The sequence below is a fragment of the Vigna angularis genome, chromosome 6, assembly GCF_016808095.1.
Source record: "Vigna angularis cultivar LongXiaoDou No.4 chromosome 6, ASM1680809v1, whole genome shotgun sequence".
NCBI lineage: Eukaryota > Viridiplantae > Streptophyta > Magnoliopsida > Fabales > Fabaceae > Vigna > Vigna angularis.
The window spans coordinates 20,641,257-20,663,740 of record NC_068975.1 but is presented as its reverse complement, the minus strand read 5'-3'; the positions used below and the strand labels follow the sequence as shown (position 1 = coordinate 20,663,740).

Here is a 22,484-nt window from a genome sequence, read left to right as displayed (position 1 = left end):
TAATATTTTGACGATATAACAAACAGACTAAGGTAACATTATATTGATTAGCAATAGCAATAATGAAAGAAAAATGTAAGACATAATAAGTAAAGTGTAAAGTACAATAACACGTACCTACTTGTGAGTAGACTAGCAAAGACTTTTTTAGTTCTTTTAGTCGATCATAGCCTCCCACTAATCTTGTGTATTCATCACGCAATTCACTAAGTTCTTTAAACAAATCATATCAGATAAGAGGTCGTGACTTTTCACTCATCTCCAACAAAGCATCAATGCATCTATAACCGCAATGACCATCAACAACATCGACAATGTAAGGGTGACAAATAGGGTGGAATTGATGTAACATGAGTACTCTCCTTTGTTGTAATGATTTGGCCTTAAATTTCATTTCTTTTTTTGTTGATGAAGTATCATGTATGGAATGCAAGACATCTATGTGCTCGAAATATGAAGGTTCATGCTTTGTAGACCTTTGAGATCGATGAATTTTAGTCTTCTATGCTTTGTTTTCAGTTTATGCATTAGAGGTACCATTGATGTCATAATAGGACAAACAATTTCAAGTAACTTCTATTTGATTGACATTTTCCTACAATGTCAACTTCTTTGAAACCATTAAGCACTAGATGAAGTTCCTTTTGAATGCATAGCTTTGTTTGCGATCCATTTGATAAAATATTTGAAAAGGTCAATCTAGTCCATATGATATGAATTTCAGACAAAGGAATCAATTAAGGATCATATCATGCTAATTCACAAGCACATGGTAAACTATATGTTCATCTCAAAACACATTCACAACTTTCACTATCAAATCCTATATGCTTCACTCAATCGAACTCTTGAACATTGAGTCTCAAAGCATATTTTGATACATATCCAACCAATCTTTTATATCTACTTCCTTTAAAAACATCACTCATAAGATTTATACTTTTTTCAAAGGACACAATTATCTCATTATATTGCAGTATGATGACGTTATGAATTGCATCTCAACACGAACAAAGGTCTCTCATGTTGCTCCCTTCAACTCCAATTAGCATAACTAAACTTTGATACAAATGACATAAAATATATCATAAAACACCTAACAAAAACAGCTAAATAAAATATAATTAAAACATATTTATTTGATAATATGTTTCCTAAATACATAACTCGGTTTATCCAAGCCTTTTAAAAGTATTTCTTATATAAAATAATCCAAGAAATAACAAAGATCGTGAAATACAAGCATGATGAAGGCGATCAACACAATTAGTAAATATTGATTCATGTTCACAATCAATGACATTTTTCAATGTTTCTATGAAGATATCTCATGCCTCAACAAAATTGACTAACATTTTGCACTTGGCTTGCACATTTTTCTGAATATGAAAACAATATAGGAGAGGATAACATTCAGGAAATACAATGTCAATGACATTCATTCAAGTTAGGTCTTTATTGTTAACAATCATCTATGGGCTACCCTCATATGTAAAAAATAATCCTTAGTCTTTCTATTGAAATTATTTTGTCATTCACTTTATAAAAATACATAAGCATTTGTGAAAGTCAACCCTGTTGACATGACTCAAACTATCTCAAACAATGGCGACTAATATTTATTGGTTTTGTATATGTTATTCATCAACAAAACAACATTAAATTCATTCAACAATTTAACTACATTATGTGTCCAAAAAAAGTCACCACCTCAAATTCATCGACACATATATTCCAATAGATGTATTTATCATGTTCTAACATCACTATCAGTTGTTGTAATTCAGTTCTTAAACCTTTTAATGATGGTTTGTAAATATATCTTGCATTATATAGTGGCTTGATTGTCGTCACATTACAATCATTATTTTCTTTGAGAGTAAGAAGAATGTTTGCAAGTTTCACTTTACTCTTAGTCAATCAACAAGTAATAACTATTCAGTGAAATTTAACATTCCAATAAAAGGATGACCAACTAAACTGTGTCAAATCATGGTTATTATATTCACACATTACCTTTAATACTCATCCATCTCCATTAGAAATTGGCTTGCTTGTCAATTTAAAAGTCACTCACATTTTCTTGTGCCGAATATATTAGGATAGACATCAAATTTATATTTTTTATGTTTTTCATTCATTTCACATCCTAACAACAGAAATGTTTTTCTCATAAGTTACCATTAACTTTATCAGATTTAATAATGACAACAACAAAATCAAGATCAAAAGCAATTCATCAAACTCACACAATTAACTCATCACGAGTGAAAAAAATCTAATCATTTGTAAAATTATTTATATAATATTCCTCACATTTTATTAATAAAAGAAGAGAAATCTTACATAAAATTTAAATTTAATTGTGAATCCATCAAACTTAAGATAATTTTTCATCTTACAATATAACCACCTATAATACAGTAACACTACGTCACTTATTTGACAATAATAATAATTGACAAAACAAGTTAAACAAATTTAAAAAAAAAAAAGTCAAAATAGAAATATTTCAAAAAAATACCACAAAAATTAAAAATAAATGAATACCTAATTTTGAATAATGATACTTTGATAATATTTTTTGACAATATTTTAATATTGTTTACGTGTCATTTTTTGATTGATTTATGTTAATGTTTATGATTATTATTATTGATTGTGAAATAATTTTAGACCAATCACATAATAAAATATAAATGGTATTAAAATGTTATAAAAAAAATATTATCAAAATATCATTATCTTTTTTATTTTTTATGCCAAACTAAACCAAATCCAGTTAAACATGACTTTGAAACCTGTTTAAAACTTTAAATAACTTCTTACATATTAGCTTCATAACCTATTCAAAATATATATTTAATAAATAAAATAATCTGTGAGCTAGTAAAACAAGGTTGTACAAACTCACTTTTAACAATTGTAGATAAATAGGTACTTTGAAATAACCATAACTAATTTATGTCTTAAACTTACAGACATCGATTCAAATAAATTGTTAATGATAAACTGTATAAATTCTATTGCATAAATCATAAACGGATTGATATTTTGGTAAATTTGTAATCCCTATTTCACAGGGCTATTGTAAAATAACTATCGCCTTTATGGGATTATGTGGCTTCCATATGAAATGGAAGAGCTCGTGAAATTAGAGTCAACCAATTAATAACTGCAGAGTATTTTTAAAAATGGACACTGACTACCAAAATTCGACCATTTGAAAGAAACTCACTGAGCTTTGTACAAAATTCCAATCATATTAGAGGTTCACAAGGCGAAGGATTTGCACATTTCTGAAAACGGAGAGAGAGAGAGAGAGAGATAATCATTTACATGTCATGAGCATGGAGTTGACGACATGCAATAAAAGACGGATACTTGAGAGATCAGTTGGAGACGTTGAAGGCAAGCTACGTTGATGATTGAGTATCTGGTAGACTTGCTCAAAGATGGGCCGTGTGTGCATCGCAATCACTGGGTCCGCTGGGTTTATGGCAGACGCGACATCTGTTAACCATTGGATCTTTCGTGTTGTGTCGTTGTTAATGTCACAGGCTAGTTGCTGCAGAAGTGAGAGCAGTACACCTTGACTTAAAGGAAGAGGAACCATTGCCAACAGTCCATGTAAATCAACCTGATTACCACAAATGGATTCATCCAGTTAATACTTAGTAGTCAGTGTTTATTGAATATGAAAAGCAATATCTACACAAACATCAGTATTAAGAAATTCAATTATTGCTCCAGCTCAAGTTGAATTATCAATTAATATCTCGCCCGTACCTGAGAACATAACCATGATACAATGGATACATCACTTCTATGTAAAGCTCCAATGAAAGCCTCCTCGAATTTCCGTTCAGAAATCAACCTTCCTAGCTCCTGTGTGGGATCCAGGGGAACCTCAACCTGTTTCGCAATGCAAATTTGCAATTGCAATTATTACCATGTAATGACAAAAGTAAAGCTTTCTATTAATCCTGCCTAGAACTATTACCCACAAATGGTTAGCAAAGTCACCGCACCTTTTCACGAAGTAAAGGACCATTGTTCAGCTGGACCGGCAAAGGATTTAACGTGCCAGAGTTTGTTCTTGTAGCTGCAAGTGCTACTAACTTTCTCTGGCCCTCAAGCACTTCTCTACTCAAAGTTTGAGAAATTGATGATGCTGAATTAATGGAATCCTGGAAAGTGCACAAAGAGGAATACTACTGTTGAGATACAAATGAGGGACAAGTTACATAAGAATAACAGACATGTCAAAAAGCTTCTTTGATAACGAATCATTTTTTTTTCACAGCTGATAAGTATGTCACTTCATATTCGAATTATGCAACTAAGATTTTAAAAAGCTGATACTTATAGCATCATCTACATGACATATAAGCAAATAAGAATCAACAAGCTTCTCTCGTATGCTGATGGTGCAATGACCCTACCCCACTCTGCAGAACGATGCAAAGTTGTTATTGCAGAAACTACCCGCCTTTCCATTAAAACAAAAGACCTACCTAAAAACATTTAAAATTCAGAAGAGCCTAGAAAAGTCAACTAGAACGAGCGTTTCTCACTAAAGATGTCAACAACAAAATACTACAAAAGCTTGATCTCTTACAATTGGTAATCACTTTACCTTAGCCAGATCCAGACCCACCTGTTTTAGGGAGGGGATATATTCCTAGGCTATCTAATAGCGGACTCTATCACTGTATCAGAGGTTTAGAGGCAAATTGATGCACATTTTGAAATAAGAATGGAAACAAATTCACTTAAAGTGTCGACACTAGCCGGCCAAACAAAGATGCCATGTTATGTCAGCAAAAAAATGTAAACAAAATGTTTGAGACACAGATCAACAACTCATTATGCTCTTCTTTTTATGCATACCAACACTTAGCCCATTTTCCCCACAACTCATTTAAAATAAATCAAATTAAAAGGTGCACATTTCTATGGTAGACCCAAAAATAAACAAGCATTCCCAGTTACTCACCCTTAGCGTCATTGCCAAAGAAGTGGGAGCAGATTCAAGTCGTTGCTGCACAGCAGCTGAATGTTCAGCCATGCCTTTCTGAAATGTAGCATCCACTTGCTCAAACATGGCTTTACACGACATTTCAAAGGCAGGAACCGCTGATGTTTCAAAACTGGATTTGAGTGCCTCCTACAGAAGAAATTAGTACACAGTAATGAACAAATGCTACCTAAGAAGAAATTACCAATACAAATATCACTGACTCCAAGAATGATGCAATATAATACAACTCAAGAGTGAATGCCCAATGTAAGAGACGTACCTGAAGCACCTGTTTGCCGGTTGTCTGAAATTGTGCTTGGATTTGCCTAGCTACAGTAGCTTCCAGTTTTGAACTAACTGATTTATCAAGTTGGTTCACTGTCTTATCACCCACTCCTCTCTATACCATGAAATGCCAATTAGATCCCAGCAAGACAGTGTATTAATTTCATTCTAATGTCTATTGGATAGAAAAATAATTTGCAAACCTGGAAGGATTCAACAATAGCAGAAGATATTATTTTCTCCACAGCAGGAGACATTGCACGTACTACTGCTTGCCCAACCGAGGCCATTTCCTTCTTTACTGTTTTCTCCAGTATTGCCGGTAGATCTTTATTCATAAAGTTACTAATCAGACCTGTAATTTGCTGGATACGGTCTCGTAACAACTTTTCATTTTTTGCATTCTCCTCCTGGATTCTAGCCCATAAAGCATCACTGTTAGCCTTGACAGCTTTTTCCATGTTTCTCCCTAGGGCAGCCTCAAGCCTTCTACCTTCTTTTGTCACTGGAACAGCGACAATCATTGTCATTTGCTTTTGCATCTCTTTTTGCATTGTCAATAACTGCCAAATAAGAAGGATCATGAATTATAAATCAAATGCCCAGATATGCAAAAATACCATTCTCGCAATAGTGCTTCAATACATTTGCTCATACTCATTCAATGAAATAAAAAAAAAATTGCATACACAAACAAACAATATGTACATCCCTTTAGATATTAACAGAAAATGAAAAACTGGGGTTTTTTTTAATGAACAAGTACTTAACAGAGAAGCTAAAAACCCTAGCCTCTGAAGGATAAGAAATAAAAAGCTGTTTTCAGCTTTTTCTCAGAAGAAAAGTTACTCACTATTTTAAAAAAGTTTATTTAATTTTAAAATACTGTTTTCAACAAAAACTCCCTTCAAGCACATGCTAATAAATTAAAATATAATGCATGATTAACTATGATTCATCTTTGACCAATCAAAAACTCCCGAGAAATCACCTGATTGAGTGATTCTTGCATTGCCAGAATTTGAGGGAAAGCATTTTCTGCAGACGGAAGGCTAGAAATTCCATTTGGTTCATTGGATGAATCAGTTGAATTACACACACTTGGAGATGAGAAAGATAGACCTGATGCTTGAGAATTTTTACCCTTCTGTCTTTTCCCTTTTGCATTAGACACAGGAGATGGCGGCACAGCCACAGATGTAGATGAGTCAGAAACCTTTTCATGGGCATCTTTTGCCGTATCTTGGAGTCCATCCTCGCCAGAATCAGGAGGTTGAGCTAGTGACACTGCTCCTGTTGAATCAAGTTGTCCTGATTCCTCTGTAAGGTATGTGTCCCCAGCAGTTATCACACAGCCTTCTCGAGCCATTTCAATACCAAGATCTGAAGCCTGAGAACAAAATATTTTTTCTTTACTATCAGAAACTGGATTTTGTTGTGACCCTCGACCAAATTCATCAATTTGATTAGATCTTGTCTCACCCACCACCTTCACTTCCACTTCAGCATTACCCACATCCTGCATCTTTCCTTCTCCCTCGCTCTTCCCATCAATTATGTTATTCTCAGAGGAGGAACCAGCCTTTGTGATCTCAGATGGTGTGATTAGATGGGTTGGTTGCTTAAACATGACAGAAGGATTAAGTACACTAGAAATGTGATCCTGCTTCACTTTCTTTTCATCATTCTTTGAATCACTATTAAATGTCTCAGAGAGGTTTCTGTGAATGGTATCCATTTGTCTGTCGACAGAATAATCATTAACAGGATGTTCCCCAACATGATCACCCAAATTTGACTGTGGATTCCTGATATCAGAGAGTTTCCTAGATAACCTCGGGCTTAAAGGAAGAGGTGGAGATGGAATACAAATGACATCAGGTTCGCTACTAGAAGGAGTTAATGTAACAGGTTTAGCTTCAGTGTTTGAAGATGTAATAGGCACATCAACATGGCCAGAGCTTAAAGGGTATCTAGGCACAAGTCCATTTTCAGTACTACCTGCTTGTAACATTATTTTGGAAGCAGAAGAGTCTAAAGTGTGGAATCCTTCAACAGTAATTGCATCAGCGGAAACAATGGAATCTGACTTCTCTAGTCCCACATTATCCAATGGTGGAGGCAAGCACTGGGCTAAATCCAAAGCATATTGCTGAATAGCCTGTGTCTGGACACAATAAACCTGAACTATATGCTCACCATGAGGCAGTATATCACTTGTCCCAGTAAAACTCAGAATGGGCATGGTCACAGTAAACTCAGCTATATAATCCATGCGTGTTGATTCTGGATTAGGACCATATTCTAAATGTACAGCATATATAGCATTCCTCTGGGCATTTGCAAGTAAAAGTAGACCTGCATGAGGCAATGCTGCAACTTGATTAAAGAAAGCATCTCTAGATGGTTGAGCTGAACTCTTCAACTCCAACGTCTGAGTGCATTTCCAGGATTCAGTGTCACTTGGGAGCAGCCAACCTTCTTCACTTGCTGATACCCATAGCTTCACCTCCCTATTTTGTGGTCCCTACACGGGTGTGAATTATAATTTGTAAACATGGAAAACAAATATTATTAGACTAGTCACATCATAAATTAGTTCTACGGAGGACTATATGGTTGAAACAACAAACAGTGGACACAGAACTCTGCTAATTTTTCTAACCTTTTTAAATGTAAATAAAATTTATTATTGTCCTGATACTGCAAAGCAAGAATTGAGATAAAGGCCTGAAATACTAAAGCGGATGAATACACTTACAGCTGTGATAAGAACAATATGATCAGGCTGGTGAGGAGCAGTAAAAAATGTAGCAGAAAAAACTGGATGTCCTTCATGTGGTCTCAAAACTTCAAGTGGCTGTGTCTTGCGATCTTCCCAGATCTTTATCTGTCACATTTGATGATAAGAGGCACTTACAATTGAGAAATCTACAACAAATAACAATGCAGCACAACATAAATTTACTGATAGGAACTTGGTTATTATGGAGTGGCCGAGTCACATATCGAGTAATATGGGATGTTCGGTGGAGTGTTTAAATGTTTGGTTCTCTATCCTTAATAGCTAGATTTTGAGAGTGGGTTCCCCAAATGTTTAGGTACTTAGGGTTTTTTCTGGTGTTTTTTCAGACTTTCTAGATCATTCTAACCAGTTAGAGTTGAAATGATGTAAAACAAAATAATCTAAAGAAAGTTATCCAGCGACTTTTTACCCCAGTTTCATATGGACAAGATTTAGATGCAGTTTTTAAAAGCTTATGGTATCACTCCTCCAATCAAATTGGAATTTCACTTAGGTATTCAATGCCAACTTAATTTTGCTGACTTTTATTATGAGAATTGCCAAGGTCAAAATCTAATTTTACTTAGAGCTCATTACCAAAAACAATTGAAGAATTATATTTGTGTATTGTTCGTTTCATACTTGTTCTCCATTCTTGTCCTAACAACTTTTTTTGTAACTGCATCTACTATATTGTTAAGCAATGCTTGCATGGCAAGGTGCCTGTAGGAACAACTAATAAAAATTTAAGATGATATTAAAAAAGCTTTGGCACAGTTTCACTACAGAACAATATGTGATGGATGACAGAAATGGTAGGACGAGTGAACACCGAGGAAAACAAAAAGAACTTTTAATAATATTTTCTAAAGGAAGCAAATTGTGTTGGTCATTCCACATGAATCTAATTGTTGTTTCTTATCAAAGAGAACCATTGTACATACTCGAATTTCATATCATAATGGTTTAAATAGTTAAGTTCAGATTCCTAGACATGCTCTCTTCCCCACTCCTCTACATAGTTTTGTATATTTCTAGTTTTGATAAATTGTGTTTTTAATTTATTGATTTTCATTTGTGTCACTGGTTTTTCTTTTATTCATTATATTTTGCAAATTTCTAAGCATACTTCCTGTGTATATATTATTTTTTATTTTTTAATTATAGATGACAAGCTTCCACCATAGTCTACAATGTCATCCACCATAATTTTAGGGCAGATTTTTGGCTTGCCACCATCTACCGCTAATAGTATTATTATTGACTGCCGTGTCAACAAGTATTGTTCATACAAGAATTACTCATTTTCTCTATCCATCCCTATTTTTGAATGTACCCACATGTTTGCGTGCTTGGTTTTTAGAAAATACCAATGCAAGACAAAAGCAAACCACATAGACTTTTAACGAACATTAATACCACCACATTGTTTATCCTGATTAGAAAAATGCTACAATAAAAATTATTACATTTCAACCAATAAAATGAATGAAAACCAGGGAAACCAAAATGTAGCAGTTAATAATAACAAAAAATAAAAATACAAACCGTGCCATCCTGTGACGCAGATACCAATCGATTGGTCATCCATTGGCACATGGATAAATCAGTCACCTCTCCATCATGTGTGCCTACCAGCTGAACCCCATCAATGAGCTTGTCAACAGGACATCTCAGAGGAGGATCCTCTGCCACAACCGCTTCACCATTTCCAACCTTTGTGGTGTCAATTCTAAAAACATGTTTTCCCATACCAACTATCAAAATCTCCTGTATATTAAAGGTTGAATTAAAATAACAAGAAAGAAATGTGAACCGAAGATTTTGTAATTGAGAACAATGAAACAGGAAAATATGGGGCAATTACTTGTTTGTGACAGTGCCAGCAAATTTGAGGATGTTCAACTTTCTCCTCCCCCACTATTTGAATAGCAATAACAATATTGGCTGTAATTTGAAGCTTATCTTCATCATCGGGACCTTCAGAGATCTTCCACACGTAGACACGGCCATCTGTGCCAACACTGCAGAAAAAGCATATTCCCATAGACAGACAAAAAAAACGCACCAAATAAAGTTTTCAGGAAACAAAAAACTACCTAGCCAAGAGATGAACATCTTCAGCAAAAAACGCCAAGTCTGTGACCCTCTGACAAGGGAAAAAAATATTAATCAAAAGATAAATTTACATGCTCTGATAATTTTCCCATTAAAAACACAGGGTAGCAGTATAGTATGAAATTGCAAAACAGCTCATTATTTTGTAGGCAACAAGCCATAAAATAACCTTACTGCATAGAATAACTCTACTACAATTAACAAAAATAAAATCCTTCCTTTAAGGTAGAATTATAGCAGCCAGCCAAAGTAAATTCAACTAAGAAACAAGGAAACTGGTGGTGAAATCCAGTGTAAAAATGTGTCCACGCCAGTTGTAGTTATATGCTATTTTTTAGTCCTATGAATTTGAGGCTCAAGAAATTAACAAAATGAGTATAACATGTTCAAACAAGAATTATAATTTAAATTTTATATTTCCCCCTTACACACATGGACACAACTAAACACAAATGTTATAAATGAATCTTAAAAACATAGACAACCCTAAAGCTAATATTTCTCAAAGCTCGTGGTTGATCAACACCCTCATCTACATTTGCACACTAAAGCCAACCTGGTGGGAAAACCATAATGTTGCTGTACCTTATTAAGTAGTAATACCATTATCCATTTCTTATATTTACCACTCTTGCTTTACTTTTCTAACCTCTCTTATTGTTTACCCAAATCATTCCCCAAATTTTTGTTTTTCTTAATTTACTTTCTTTTCTCATTTTTCCTACCTATCCAAAATTATTTCATTCCCCGGAGGTATCTTCTCTAACAGGCAATCCTGTCCAAAGGATGATAAGACACTAAATGTGAGCAACTACCCATGTGGAATTCGAACTAAGGTTGGCCACATTGCAAGAGGCCTGCTCCTTGCACTATAATCAACTCCCATTGGTGGCCACCTGACTCGCCTCTTAGTATAACTAAAAGCGCTGCCACATAGTGTTTTGTTTCATAGAAAAATCAACACAGGATAAGGCCCCAGCAGAAGAATAAGCCAATGCAACGCAACGCTAAAACAATTCAAATACACGAAACAAACCTGAGTATGGCCTCTGAGGAGAGACCTGACAGCAGTGTGGATGTTAAGCACCCTAATGTTCCCCTGTTTCAGCCCATAGCATATATAGGACTTATTCACCGCAATCTGCCTCCCCAAAACGGGGTTAGGATCCGACCCATATTTCGTGATCGGAGCAACTTCCAGCTGCGGCTGGACCTCGCCAGGCAGCCGGATGTCCACGTCGTAGGATACGCGCTCCCCGGAGAGATGCCTTCCCTTGGGGACCTTGCCGCTAGGGAGCCGAGTGAGGGCTGCGGCGGCGGCAGTGGCGGCGGCGAGGACGGTAGAGGGGGAGGAGGAGGGTGCCGCGAAGTCAGGGGGCGGTGGGGAGGGGTTGCTAAGGAGGGCCATGAGGCGAGCACCGGCGTTGGGGTTGGAGGGCGGAGGGATGGGCTGCGTGGGGAAGGAGAGGGAACGGTGGTGGTGGAGAGGGAGGTCGAAGGCCGGGAAGGGGAAGGGCGCGGCGGCGGGGAAGGGCGGAGGGTATTGGGATGAAGGGCTAGGGTTAGGGTTAGGGTTAGGGTTGGACGAAGGGGGTGGAGGATTGAAGAAGGAGTGCATGTCGAAGGGAGGAGGAGGGTGGACGTTGGGGTTGGGGTGGTGGTTGTTTGGGGAAGCCATCATCAGATTGAATTGAGCGCCAATTCGCAATTCAATCTGATGAAATTAAATGAGATTGGGGAATTCTCGAAGAAGAATAAGAATAACAATAACAAGATAGATCGAGATTGGGATTGAGACGATTGCAGAGAGAGATCTGAAAGATGGAAGATGAAAGATTGGAAGTTGAAAAAAGAGTGTGGGCGTGGGAGAGGGAGGGAAGTGGAAAAAAAAGGCCCTTCAACAATTTCTTATTCACTTCTAGAACTAAATTTTATGAAACATTTATAAATGTAATAATTATAATATATGTTGTATTTTTTCTTCAATGTTTATCATTAGATTCATCCTATTTTCGTGGTTATACTATATATAATTTGTAAACGTAATTATTTTTCATTTTCCTTTTCTTATACTACACACTATGTCAAATAATTTTAATTTTTTTTTTCAATGAAAAGTTTGTAAATTAGTAGTGATTTCTTTATAAGCTAGCTTATTAAATTTTAATAAAATTATTAATTAGAGTTATTTATAAATTTAAATTATATAATGAAGTATTTATATGATATTTTAACAAACAACTAAGGATGTCTCGTCTCATATCATATATAATGAAGTTTGGTACACATTAGATCAACACTCACCTTTTTAATTATTTTGAGAATGAATTTTGTGTATAAATAAGTACGATATTATCTTATTTGTATTATTAGATACTAATAATGTATTTAGATAATTTTTAATATTTGATTATCATATAAATATTTAGTTTATATTTCTTGTTGAAAGAGTAAACTTTAACACAGTGATCAAACTTAATATATATTATTCTACAATAGAAATTTTTAAACTATAATGCAAAATTACATGTATTCATTTTTTATTATTTAATATGGTATTAATTTTCGTAATTTATTTTATATTTGATATTTTACATGATATCGTTTAAATCGTTAACCACTACGTAAATACTATTTGAATAACGTTTTCGTTTTTGACATACGTAGTCAGTCCAACACAGATGTGGATATAATTTTATTATTCAAGTTTTCTGAAAGAAAAACTTATGTGTGGGGTTCATAAGTGTGGGTCTACAAGGTTCGTGAAAATCGTGTGCAAGGTCATTGGGGTGTGTTACATTTTATTCATTTTTCATTAAAATTGGAAGGATTGATCATCACCTAGGTCAGGTTTACGTGTGGTTGGTTTTGTGTTGTAGGGATTAGGGTTTTTGTTGCAATGCATTGGTTTTTGTTTGTTTTCCATTTTGGTGTGGTGATGTTTTGAACAAACTAGTAAAATGTTGTTTTTCGTGTGAGTGGGTAACGTTTTGCTATGGAAGATTTTATAATTGTTTATGAGTGGGTGGTTGTCGATTTTTGGTTTTGAGATTCCTCTCTCATACCTTTTACTTTAAGCTTTTTGAATGGTCTTGGTCGTTAAAGTATGGTTTTGATTTATAGGGTTGCATTTGGGATGTGTGACGACATGTTTAAAGTTGTGGTTCACCACAGTGGGACCTTGGTAAAGGGTATACCATTTAAATATATTGGTGGGGAAATGGGTTATTAGTCGATTGACCCTAATAAATGGAGTTACTTTGAAGTGATAGGTGCACTTAAGGAATTGAGGTATATTGAAGTTAAGGAGTTGTTTTATTATATTGAAAATATGTTGCATAAGTTGTATGATAACATAGGTGCAATTAATATGATAAACGTGGCCAAGTATTATGACCAAGTTCACTTGCTTGTGGTCCATGGTGTGGGTGAGTCAGAGCTCGTAATAAATGAATTAAAGGATGTTCTTGGCCTCTGCCATTGACCTTTAAAGAGTGGATATGGTAATTATGTTGGTGATTTTGCATATGATGAGAAAGACCGAAATAAATGTCGTCATAAAGTGGAGGTTCAAGACGACGATGAAGTGCAAGTTATGGGTAGTCATGAAGTGGAAGGTTCAAGCTGAGGTTGAAGTTGAGGTTATGGGTGCTAATGAAGTGAAGGTTCAAGCTGAAGCTAGAGTGAAGGTTATGGGTGGTGATGAAATGGAGGTTCAGGCTGAGGTTGAAGTGCAAGTTCTAGGTGATCATGTAGTGGAAGTTCAGGGTCCAAATTGAAGATGTTACTTCAAGTTAGCATGATGACGATGTGGAGGATGCAAGTGGAGTGGGTGAAGGACTTGTGGATGTTCATGTAGATATTGATAGTGATGTACAAAACATTATAAAAGGGAATGTCGCGAGATTGAAGTTAATTTAAATGAAGAAGACAATGATCAAGAAGACATTGAATCAGTTCATAGTGTACAATACCCAAAGAAAATCAAATGACAGGGGGTTGTCTAATGATGATTGGCAATCATAATTTTTGGTAAGTCCACAAGATAGTGAAAGTAATGGTGAATGTGAGGAAAGACAAACTTATGGTCCATTTCGGACATTTGTTTAGCAAAAATTTATGTCCGAGTATAAATGGGAAGTGGGAACAACGTTTACAAATAAACATAACTTCAAGGAGGTTATAAGACCTGAGAAAATGTATAACTTATAAATAAGACTCGACTATGTTTTATTAGAAGTTGCATGAGTTCATAAGTTGTTATGTAGCTCAGTTAGTGAAAACTCTATGATGGGCTAAGTGGTCACATGTTCAAGTCTTGAGTAGAACATAAAATTTCGTGTTATTTATTTGTTGGATTTCAATGAGTGCAACACATGTTATTTATTGGAAAAGGTTTGACGAGAAACCTGGGGTGTAGGAATTAAAGGCCTCCACTTGAAATAAAATAAGCTGAAAAATAAAATATTTAAAACGTAGCAGTTATGTTAAAACTAGTTGAGATATTATAGGAAGCATTATCTAGGCGATTACTTTTATTTTATAATAGATTTTATTTAAAAAATAAGGGTTTATTGAACTAGAAATAAAGAGAGAGAGGGTGTAAAGAGAGACATATAAAAATTGAGAGGAAAAGAAATAAAGCTTTGTGAGACAAAGAGACTGAAATTTTAAAGAGAAAGGAATTTTTAGATAAACATCATAAGCCTAGAGATTGTGGGATTGACTGATCTGGTGCAGATAAAGCATTGCAACTGACCAAGATGTGAGAAACTGACCTTATTTTATAATTGATCTTTGTAGTTGTTAATTTAATTATGAATGTTTTGAAAGATGGTTGGATGTTTGTGTTTTATTTGAGTAATTCATGGTTTTTCTTAGAAGTATTTGTGACCATAAAACTCTGTTCTAGGAACATCTAAATAATGGTTTCTTGTTTTTCCATGCATATATGGAACTAATGGTATAAGGTGTGAAACTGTACTAAGTGATCTAAATAAAGGGAAAAAGGGTAGATGCAATGTGTTAATATGGTTAATGAATTATGTTTAAATTAATCTCGAAGGAGTTTTTTTTTTTTGTTAAAAAGAAAACAGTGGCACCTAGGGTTTCTTTTAATTACTCTTAAATTCCAAAAAAAAAAAGACATTAAGGATGAATCTCGATTGTGTTTGGTTGACTTCATGTGATTGTGAGTTGTAAAACCAATAGGTAAAAACGCATAAAATGGGCTACAAATTTTAATACCTTAAGGATGAAGTTGATGTCTTGCTTATTAGTGGTATACACATGAAGAGATGGATGTGTCTTTCCTGTACCTCGTAAATCTTGGGTTTTTAGACTATCTATCGTGTGATACGAGATATGGCCTCTTTTTGACGTTGTGTTCGAAAAGAGAGTGATGTTTGAGTGTTAAACATTCTTTGTATGAAGGAATGATGTTTTTCTTGGTCTTGGTGTGCAATGTGTCGACGTTTTTACGTGTAAGTCCTTACGGAGTAGGGAAACAAGTTCTTTAGTCGCGAGGGCAGGACGACTTGAATGAGCCTGTATGGGAAAGCTATAGGTGGTATAGTTACAGGGAAGCTACAGGTGGTGGTATGGTTGGGTACAGGAGATAGGCCAAGGTCCTTCATGATGATGTTGGTATTTATGATGACAATTTGTTTGGAGACAATGTTGATAAGGATAACATTGATGGTATGCATATGATATGATTGATGAGGATGATCATGGTGTAGAAATGATTATGTCAGTAAGGATAACATTATAGATGACTATTTGTTATTAAGTCGTGCTTACTTGCTATGTGTATATTATATTGTTATTGGTTGTGTGAGCGGTAGTTTACCCATATTTGTTTGTGTTTGTGGGTGTGTGTGTCTTGCGATATCATTTTAATTTCGCATGTTTCAAATGTCGAAATTTTTAATTAATATTGTTTTTCGTATTAAAAGGATTTTAAAACATGTTACTTTTAAATACGATTTGTAACACCTTAAATTTGGGCGTTACAAAGGCTATTAGAAGTAAGTAGTACATGCGAGGAGGAATTTGAAGTTTGTTAAGAATGATAAATGTAGGGTTAAAGTGAAATGCATGAGTGTCCAATGAATGTGTCAATGGGTAGCTTATTGTGCATATTTACCTTCATCCAAAAGTTGGCAATTGAGAAAAATTGTGGATACACATTTGCAATGGAGAATTCAACATTAATATGATGTATGTGAAGTGATTGAGTGAGACCTTAGATAGGTCACTACAAAAAAATTCAAATTTGAAGATAAATGATATACATATAAAAGCTATCAAGAAATGGAATACAAATGTGTCAATTTCTAAAGCTTGTAAGGCATGGTTAATGTGTCTAAAGGTGGACATAAAAAATGTAGCATTTGTCGTATAGTTGGCCATAACAAAAATCATTGTCTCTTACATCCTCAAGAACCAACAGAAGTATCACAGCCATCAACACAACCAAGTTTGCAATCCCCACAACCACCTCAACAATCACATAACCATCAGAGGCACCACCACAACCAACTTAGTAATTCCTACAACCATTAAAGGTACCACCACAACCAACTCAACATCCCCACAACCATTAGAGGCACCAACACAACCAACTCCGCAATCCCCACAACAATTTAGTCAACTAATCAGAATGGACAAATTAGAATAGGAGCAACTGCTTCATAGTATTTGGAATTTCATTTTAAGCACATTTGTTGTACTTTTGTAATGTACTTCCCTGCAGCTCTACGTCAAACATTATGTTTTCAAAATAATTGTTTTTATGGTTAAATACATTTTGTTAGTCCATAATTAATGGATGTTAATATCTTATTATTATGTCATTGATGAAAGCAATGTATTATGGAAAGCACAACTTTTGTAGTTTAATATATTATGCAAGTCCAAAACCAGTTATTTGTAATATATTATATTTGTTGTCTTTGTTATGTATAAATTGATAAATATAATAGGGACCTCATTGACAAAAAAATTAACTAAAATGGAAACTAAGTTGAACAATTTCAAACCAATAATAATTTCATTTGTTGATTCATTTCTAGAGATTATAAAACAATGTCTCAACCTTGACATTACATAAGCTACACTTCATTTAAATTCGTTGCCCTACCATATAAACCAAAGCACGTGATGTCCACCTAAAGACATCAACCTAAACACAGATACAATGTAACTATGTTCAGTACACCAACAACACACACGCCTCCTACTAACAATTGCATCAATTTTTCCAAAACTTTTACTGAATTCTCCATATCATAAATCTTCTTCCTTTGCCTAACAATGATAACATATCTTTCGTCAACATTTTCTTTAGAGCACCACTTGAAATAGTTACAAGACATGATATTAGAAAATTTACTCTGTTATTTAGCAAAAAAATAACAGAGACAATGTTAATTACCAATACATATATTCATTAAAAATAATTAAAAATGTTATTATTAATATAACCTTGTAGTTACGACAACCAAAAATTGTCTCCCAACATTTTTTGAAGTTCTTGCCATTCTTACCATTCTTACCACTACCATTTCACCACAATTGCAAATGAGGATTATCTCAACTCTCCTTGAATCACCACCATATATGGAATGACAAATTTAGTGTCCCAAGTATTGCAACAAGACGAAAAGATTAACAACAAACATATTATTGAGACAAGATCGTCTAGAGAGAGTAAAACATATATGGTTTTGAAGTTTAAAGAATAACATTAAACCAAATAATTTTGGATAATCAAATGTCTAAGAGAAAGGAAATGACATATAAACGTCACACAAAGAATAAAATCCCATTTTAATGATCAAAAGAGAGAAAACAACTAAACACTAGAAAATGAACTTTATAAAATCATCTAGGCATCAATAAAATAAATCTAATTCAGTATGAATTCTAAAACAATTTTATAAAATAAAGCTTTTCAAATTAGTTAAAAAGTTTTTAAAAAATTGTTCTCATACAATATCAATATCAAATATGTTTTTCCTTAAACTAAACTATATTTTTAATATGTTAGCTTATTTTCTGTGTTTAGTTTAGTCTTTTAACTTTCTAAATGTTAGTGCAAGTTTCTAAAATATCTTTACCCGTGTTTTGCAAATTTGCAGTTTGCATGTTTTTTTATAAGTGGTTACAGTTTGGTGTTATAATATTATATACATATTTGTTTAAGGATGAGAAGCAGCAGTTTTAACATGAATTATGTGGCTCGTTGTTTGTACTACTATGTATATACAAAAAGGTTTAAAGAAGTTTGGAGGCGGCTTTAGTTGTTTTGTATTATTGAGTATTATATAATGAAAAATTTATGATTGGGGGCTTTTGATTATTAGGTTTTGGAGGTGAGCAAATTTTTTAATAAATGTTTTTTTACGAAAATTGGTGTGTTATAATAAATATATTTAGGAGGATTTATACATAATAGAGTGGGTGATTTTAATAATAGAAAATTGTTTATAATAATATGTAATGATAAGTAGTATCTTTTATAATATGTAATGGTATACTTGTTTTTGGAATATATGAGGGATAGGATAATATTAAATAGTATAATTTTTATTTTAAAGTGTAAGATAATTTGGAGTTATTAAGATAATTGATACAGTAAAAGTGTTTATCACGTTGTGTTTATTTTTGAGTAATCCAAAAGTGAGTTGTCATTGGTGGAGTTTTGTTAATTGATATTTTAATATTATGTAATAATAAAATTATTGTAATTTTTTTAAGGCTTAATACTTCTTTTGATCCCTCTTTAGGGGGTAATGTTCAAGTCCGTCCTACGTTTTTTAAAAAGTTCAATGTGGTCCCAACTTGTAAAAAAAAGTGTGCAATTAAATCTTTTTTTGTCATGGCATTAATTTTTTACGGTACAGCTGACAGCGTGGACAAAACATAATTATGTGTCTAGTTTATGTCATTACGTGGAAGTGACGTGTAAAATTTAAATTTTTAAAAAAAATATTTTGACAGAGAATAGAGTTGTTTGCTTGCGTTGAAGATGGGCCAAGCCCAAACCCCTCTTAGGGTTTCCTCATGAGAATGAGCAAGAGAATGAAGGCCTTTAAGAGGTGGCAAGGTGACCTGCTGCGAGTTAAGGTGTTGGTCGTTTGGCCTCCCGAGAAGAACGAGAAGCAGGCCGGAGACACCATGTCTCCAGCAACGGTAAGCTTGGTGGTGGTTTGGGGTTTGGGGTCGCGGTCACAGTCATGGCGCAAGGGTTTGTGGTCGCGGTCACGCGACTTACAACAGTGTGCTGGCGACGGTAAGCTTGGTGGTGAGCGACGGCGGTGGGAGTTTCACGGTTGCGGTGGAGACAGGATGTGGATGGGGGTTGGGATGGATAGTTTAGAGTTTGCCAACTAAGTGGAAATTGGGAGATTGAGGGATGTATTCTTGTGTTGAATGTACTGAATTTGAGGGATTTGTTTGTGCTTTGATCCGTTTTTTTGTGCAGATGAAAGAAAATCTTGAGATTAGATGAAGATCACGAGTTGGTATCTTGATGTTGGGTATCTATTGGTATTGAAAGTGGTTGAGAATGAACTTGATGCATTGTGTAGGATGGGTAGGATGGGGCGTGAAATTGAACCTAAATGGGTATGATGAAAGTCATCCGTCGCGAACTCTTCGAACCTACAAGTAAATCCTTCATCGCCAGTCTTCCATCAACATCTGCATCTTCTTCAATACAAAGCAAACAACCCCTACCCCTCAAAATATTTTTTTTACACGTCATTTAACCTCAGAAAGCCAACATTCACATAAAATAGACACGTCGTACTGTTGAGTCCATGCTATCAGTTACACCGTTAAAAAATTAACGTTGTGACAAAAAAGGATTTAATTGCACACTTTTTTCACAAGTTGGGACCACATTGAACTTTTTAAAAAACGTAGGACGGACTTGAACATTGCCCCCCTAAAGAGGTATTATGCATGTTTTTAAAAAGCATGTGTTAGCTTAATTTATTGTATTTGTTTGAAAATATTTTATGATTACAAATGTTATTTTTATGATTATAATGACATGTTAATATATGTTTGTTTAAAAATATAAGTGTATGTTTGTGTGGTGACTTAAAGAACAGTGATGAAGGATAATTATGTGTAGTTGTAACAGAGGTTAATTTCGTCTAAACTTTTGAAAAGAGGGTTGGAAAGTAATATTTGTATACTTTGTGAAGATATTTTTGAAGAGAGTGGTGGAAAAGGTACACTTGCGTATTTTATTGGAAAGTTCTCAAGAAGAGTAATGAGAAGTGACACCTATTATTTCATTGGAAAAACTCTCGATAGTGGAAAATGGATCCTATTTGTAAGGCTTCAGGGAAGTAGGAAGAATGTCTTATTTGTAAGGCTTGAGGAGAGCATGAAAGATGGTTACTCTAGTGGTGAGTGTCTATTAATTTATCTCTTAGAGTTACAAATCAATTCTTGACATTGAGATCATTGGTGATTGTATTGTTTTTGCGGTAATGACATGTTTTGTGAAATAATCGGTGTAATTGTATGACGTTGTAAGACATCATGACTATGCAATATTTTGGTGAGTGGTTATATTATGATTTTTGTGTATTCTAATTATGACATTTTGATGTTTGTATGTTAGTTCACCTTAATATTGTTTGTGTATGATTATGATGATCGTACTTTTATATAGGAGTAAATGATAAAGAAAATGGAGATGAAGATGCACAAGGGTTAAGAGATGTTGGGGTTTTAATGGAAATAATTTTATGTTGGACTATTTTTTTAAAATAATGTATTAGAGATATTTGAATTCTATTTATAATTGGTTTGTTTGATGAATTACATTTTTAAATTTTATTTTTAATTTTGAGATTAAATAAAGATTTAATATTTTTACATAGCTAAGTTTTGATTATTGTATTATATGATCGTCTGGTTAATAGTTGACTGGGTGGTCAACCTTGACACATTTGGATGTAGCTTTTGGAAATCAGACAACCACTAATAATAATCACCGACAACAAGTAGTTTTCATAATAATGGTCAAACTTACAAATTAAGTATGTTTATCAACTCTTAGGTTGTGATTGGGCCGATGTTAATTAAAAATCCATTATGAAACTTTGATGTAAGTAATTGCATTTATTGCACTATCGTGAATTAACTTTACTTACTAGACAATCATCTACCGACTTAAGCATCAAAGTATCTTTTTGCAGATAACCTCACTGCACGATCTAAATGAGTAAAGGAGCGAAGACTTGGATTGCAAGGCAATTTGGAGTTTAAACTAAAGCATAAGGTACAAGACAATTGACCTCGACCCCACTAATGAAACTTTTTGGAACCCCCCATGGGGCCCGAGAAGTCTAAAAGTAACAACCTAATGGTGACCACAAGAAATGTGAGCGACGCGATGCAAGGAGGACAAGAGAATCACCAGGATCCGATGGAGACGATTCAAGTTTTGCAACAGCAGATGTTGGAAATGCAAAAGAGGCATGGAGAGGAGTTAACGACCTTGAGAGCCGAGCATGCAACCACTAGGCAAAAGTTGACCGCCCAACATTCCATCTTGGGAAAACTAGTCGACCTGTTTCGACTAAGCCAAGAGGAGACCATACCAAAACCATGCAGGAGGAAAGCACGAGAACAAGTAAGGACCATAACTTCGTGCACACAGCAAACATGGCTGACCTATTGTCATTCGTTCCTGCTATCATGTAGACGCATATTCTCGAAGAGTTGGTCTCACCGATTTTCAACATGTACGAGAAATCGTTTGATCAGATGAACACCCCAAGATGTTCATCAACGGATGACCTTTCTCATCGCCAACAATGCGATATGGTGTAGGACTTTCTCCCTATCCCTTCAAGGAGAAGCCTTGACATGGTTTAATTCCCTATAGTGGAGAACTTCAACAACATCCACACACTATTCGATCATCAATTCGCGGCAAGCCAGGTGCTGAACCTAACAACATTGGCTTTGATGAACCTGAAGCAGGAGAAGGAGGAGTCCCTACGAGCTTTTATGAGCCGATGTAGTTAGACCATGCAACTAGTTAAGGATTTATATCTTGACTTTGCCTTACAACATGTTGTGACGATTTTGAAGCCCAGGCCATTCGCCGATAACTTGTGTCGCAAGCCACCTAAGTCCATGGAAGAATTGAGGGAGAGCGGTTGAGGACATGAGGGTGGAAGATACGCAGGAGTTCCGCCAGAAGTAACAAGAGGCTACTAAGAGTGAAAAGAAGTAAGG

The 22,484-nt window shown here is 34.7% G+C and overlaps 1 protein-coding gene across 1 annotated transcript; it reads right to left on the bottom strand.

The window, feature by feature from the left end:
• Positions 1–3,185: 3,185 nt before the first annotated feature.
• On the bottom strand, positions 3,186–12,151 carry LOC108320978 (enhancer of mRNA-decapping protein 4). The gene is made up of 12 exons (XM_017552585.2): positions 11,248–12,151; positions 10,193–10,242; positions 9,961–10,117; positions 9,642–9,863; positions 8,070–8,198; positions 6,300–7,835; positions 5,512–5,871; positions 5,304–5,423; positions 5,000–5,170; positions 4,032–4,190; positions 3,790–3,915; positions 3,186–3,640 (listed from the first exon to the last, which is right to left on the bottom strand). Exons 1-12 carry the CDS (start codon positions 11,890–11,892, stop codon positions 3,332–3,334), a joined length of 3,984 nt encoding a protein of 1,327 aa, XP_017408074.1. The 5' UTR covers positions 11,893–12,151; the 3' UTR covers positions 3,186–3,331.
• Between the last annotated feature and the right edge of the window lie 10,333 nt (positions 12,152–22,484).

Bases quoted from the DNA above. Each gene is read 5' to 3' on its own strand.
- LOC108320978 (XM_017552585.2), bottom strand. From the start codon at position 11,892: ATGATGGCTTCCCCAAACAACCACCACCCCAACCCCAACGTCCACCCT. The intron at 8,199-9,641 runs GTTTGTATTTTT...CAAATGTGACAG, and splicing joins CTGCGTCACAGGATGGCACG to ATAAAGATCTGGGAAGATCG. The intron at 5,872-6,299 runs GTGATTTCTCGG...CTTATTTGGCAG, and splicing joins TGCAAGAATCACTCAATCAG to TTATTGACAATGCAAAAAGA.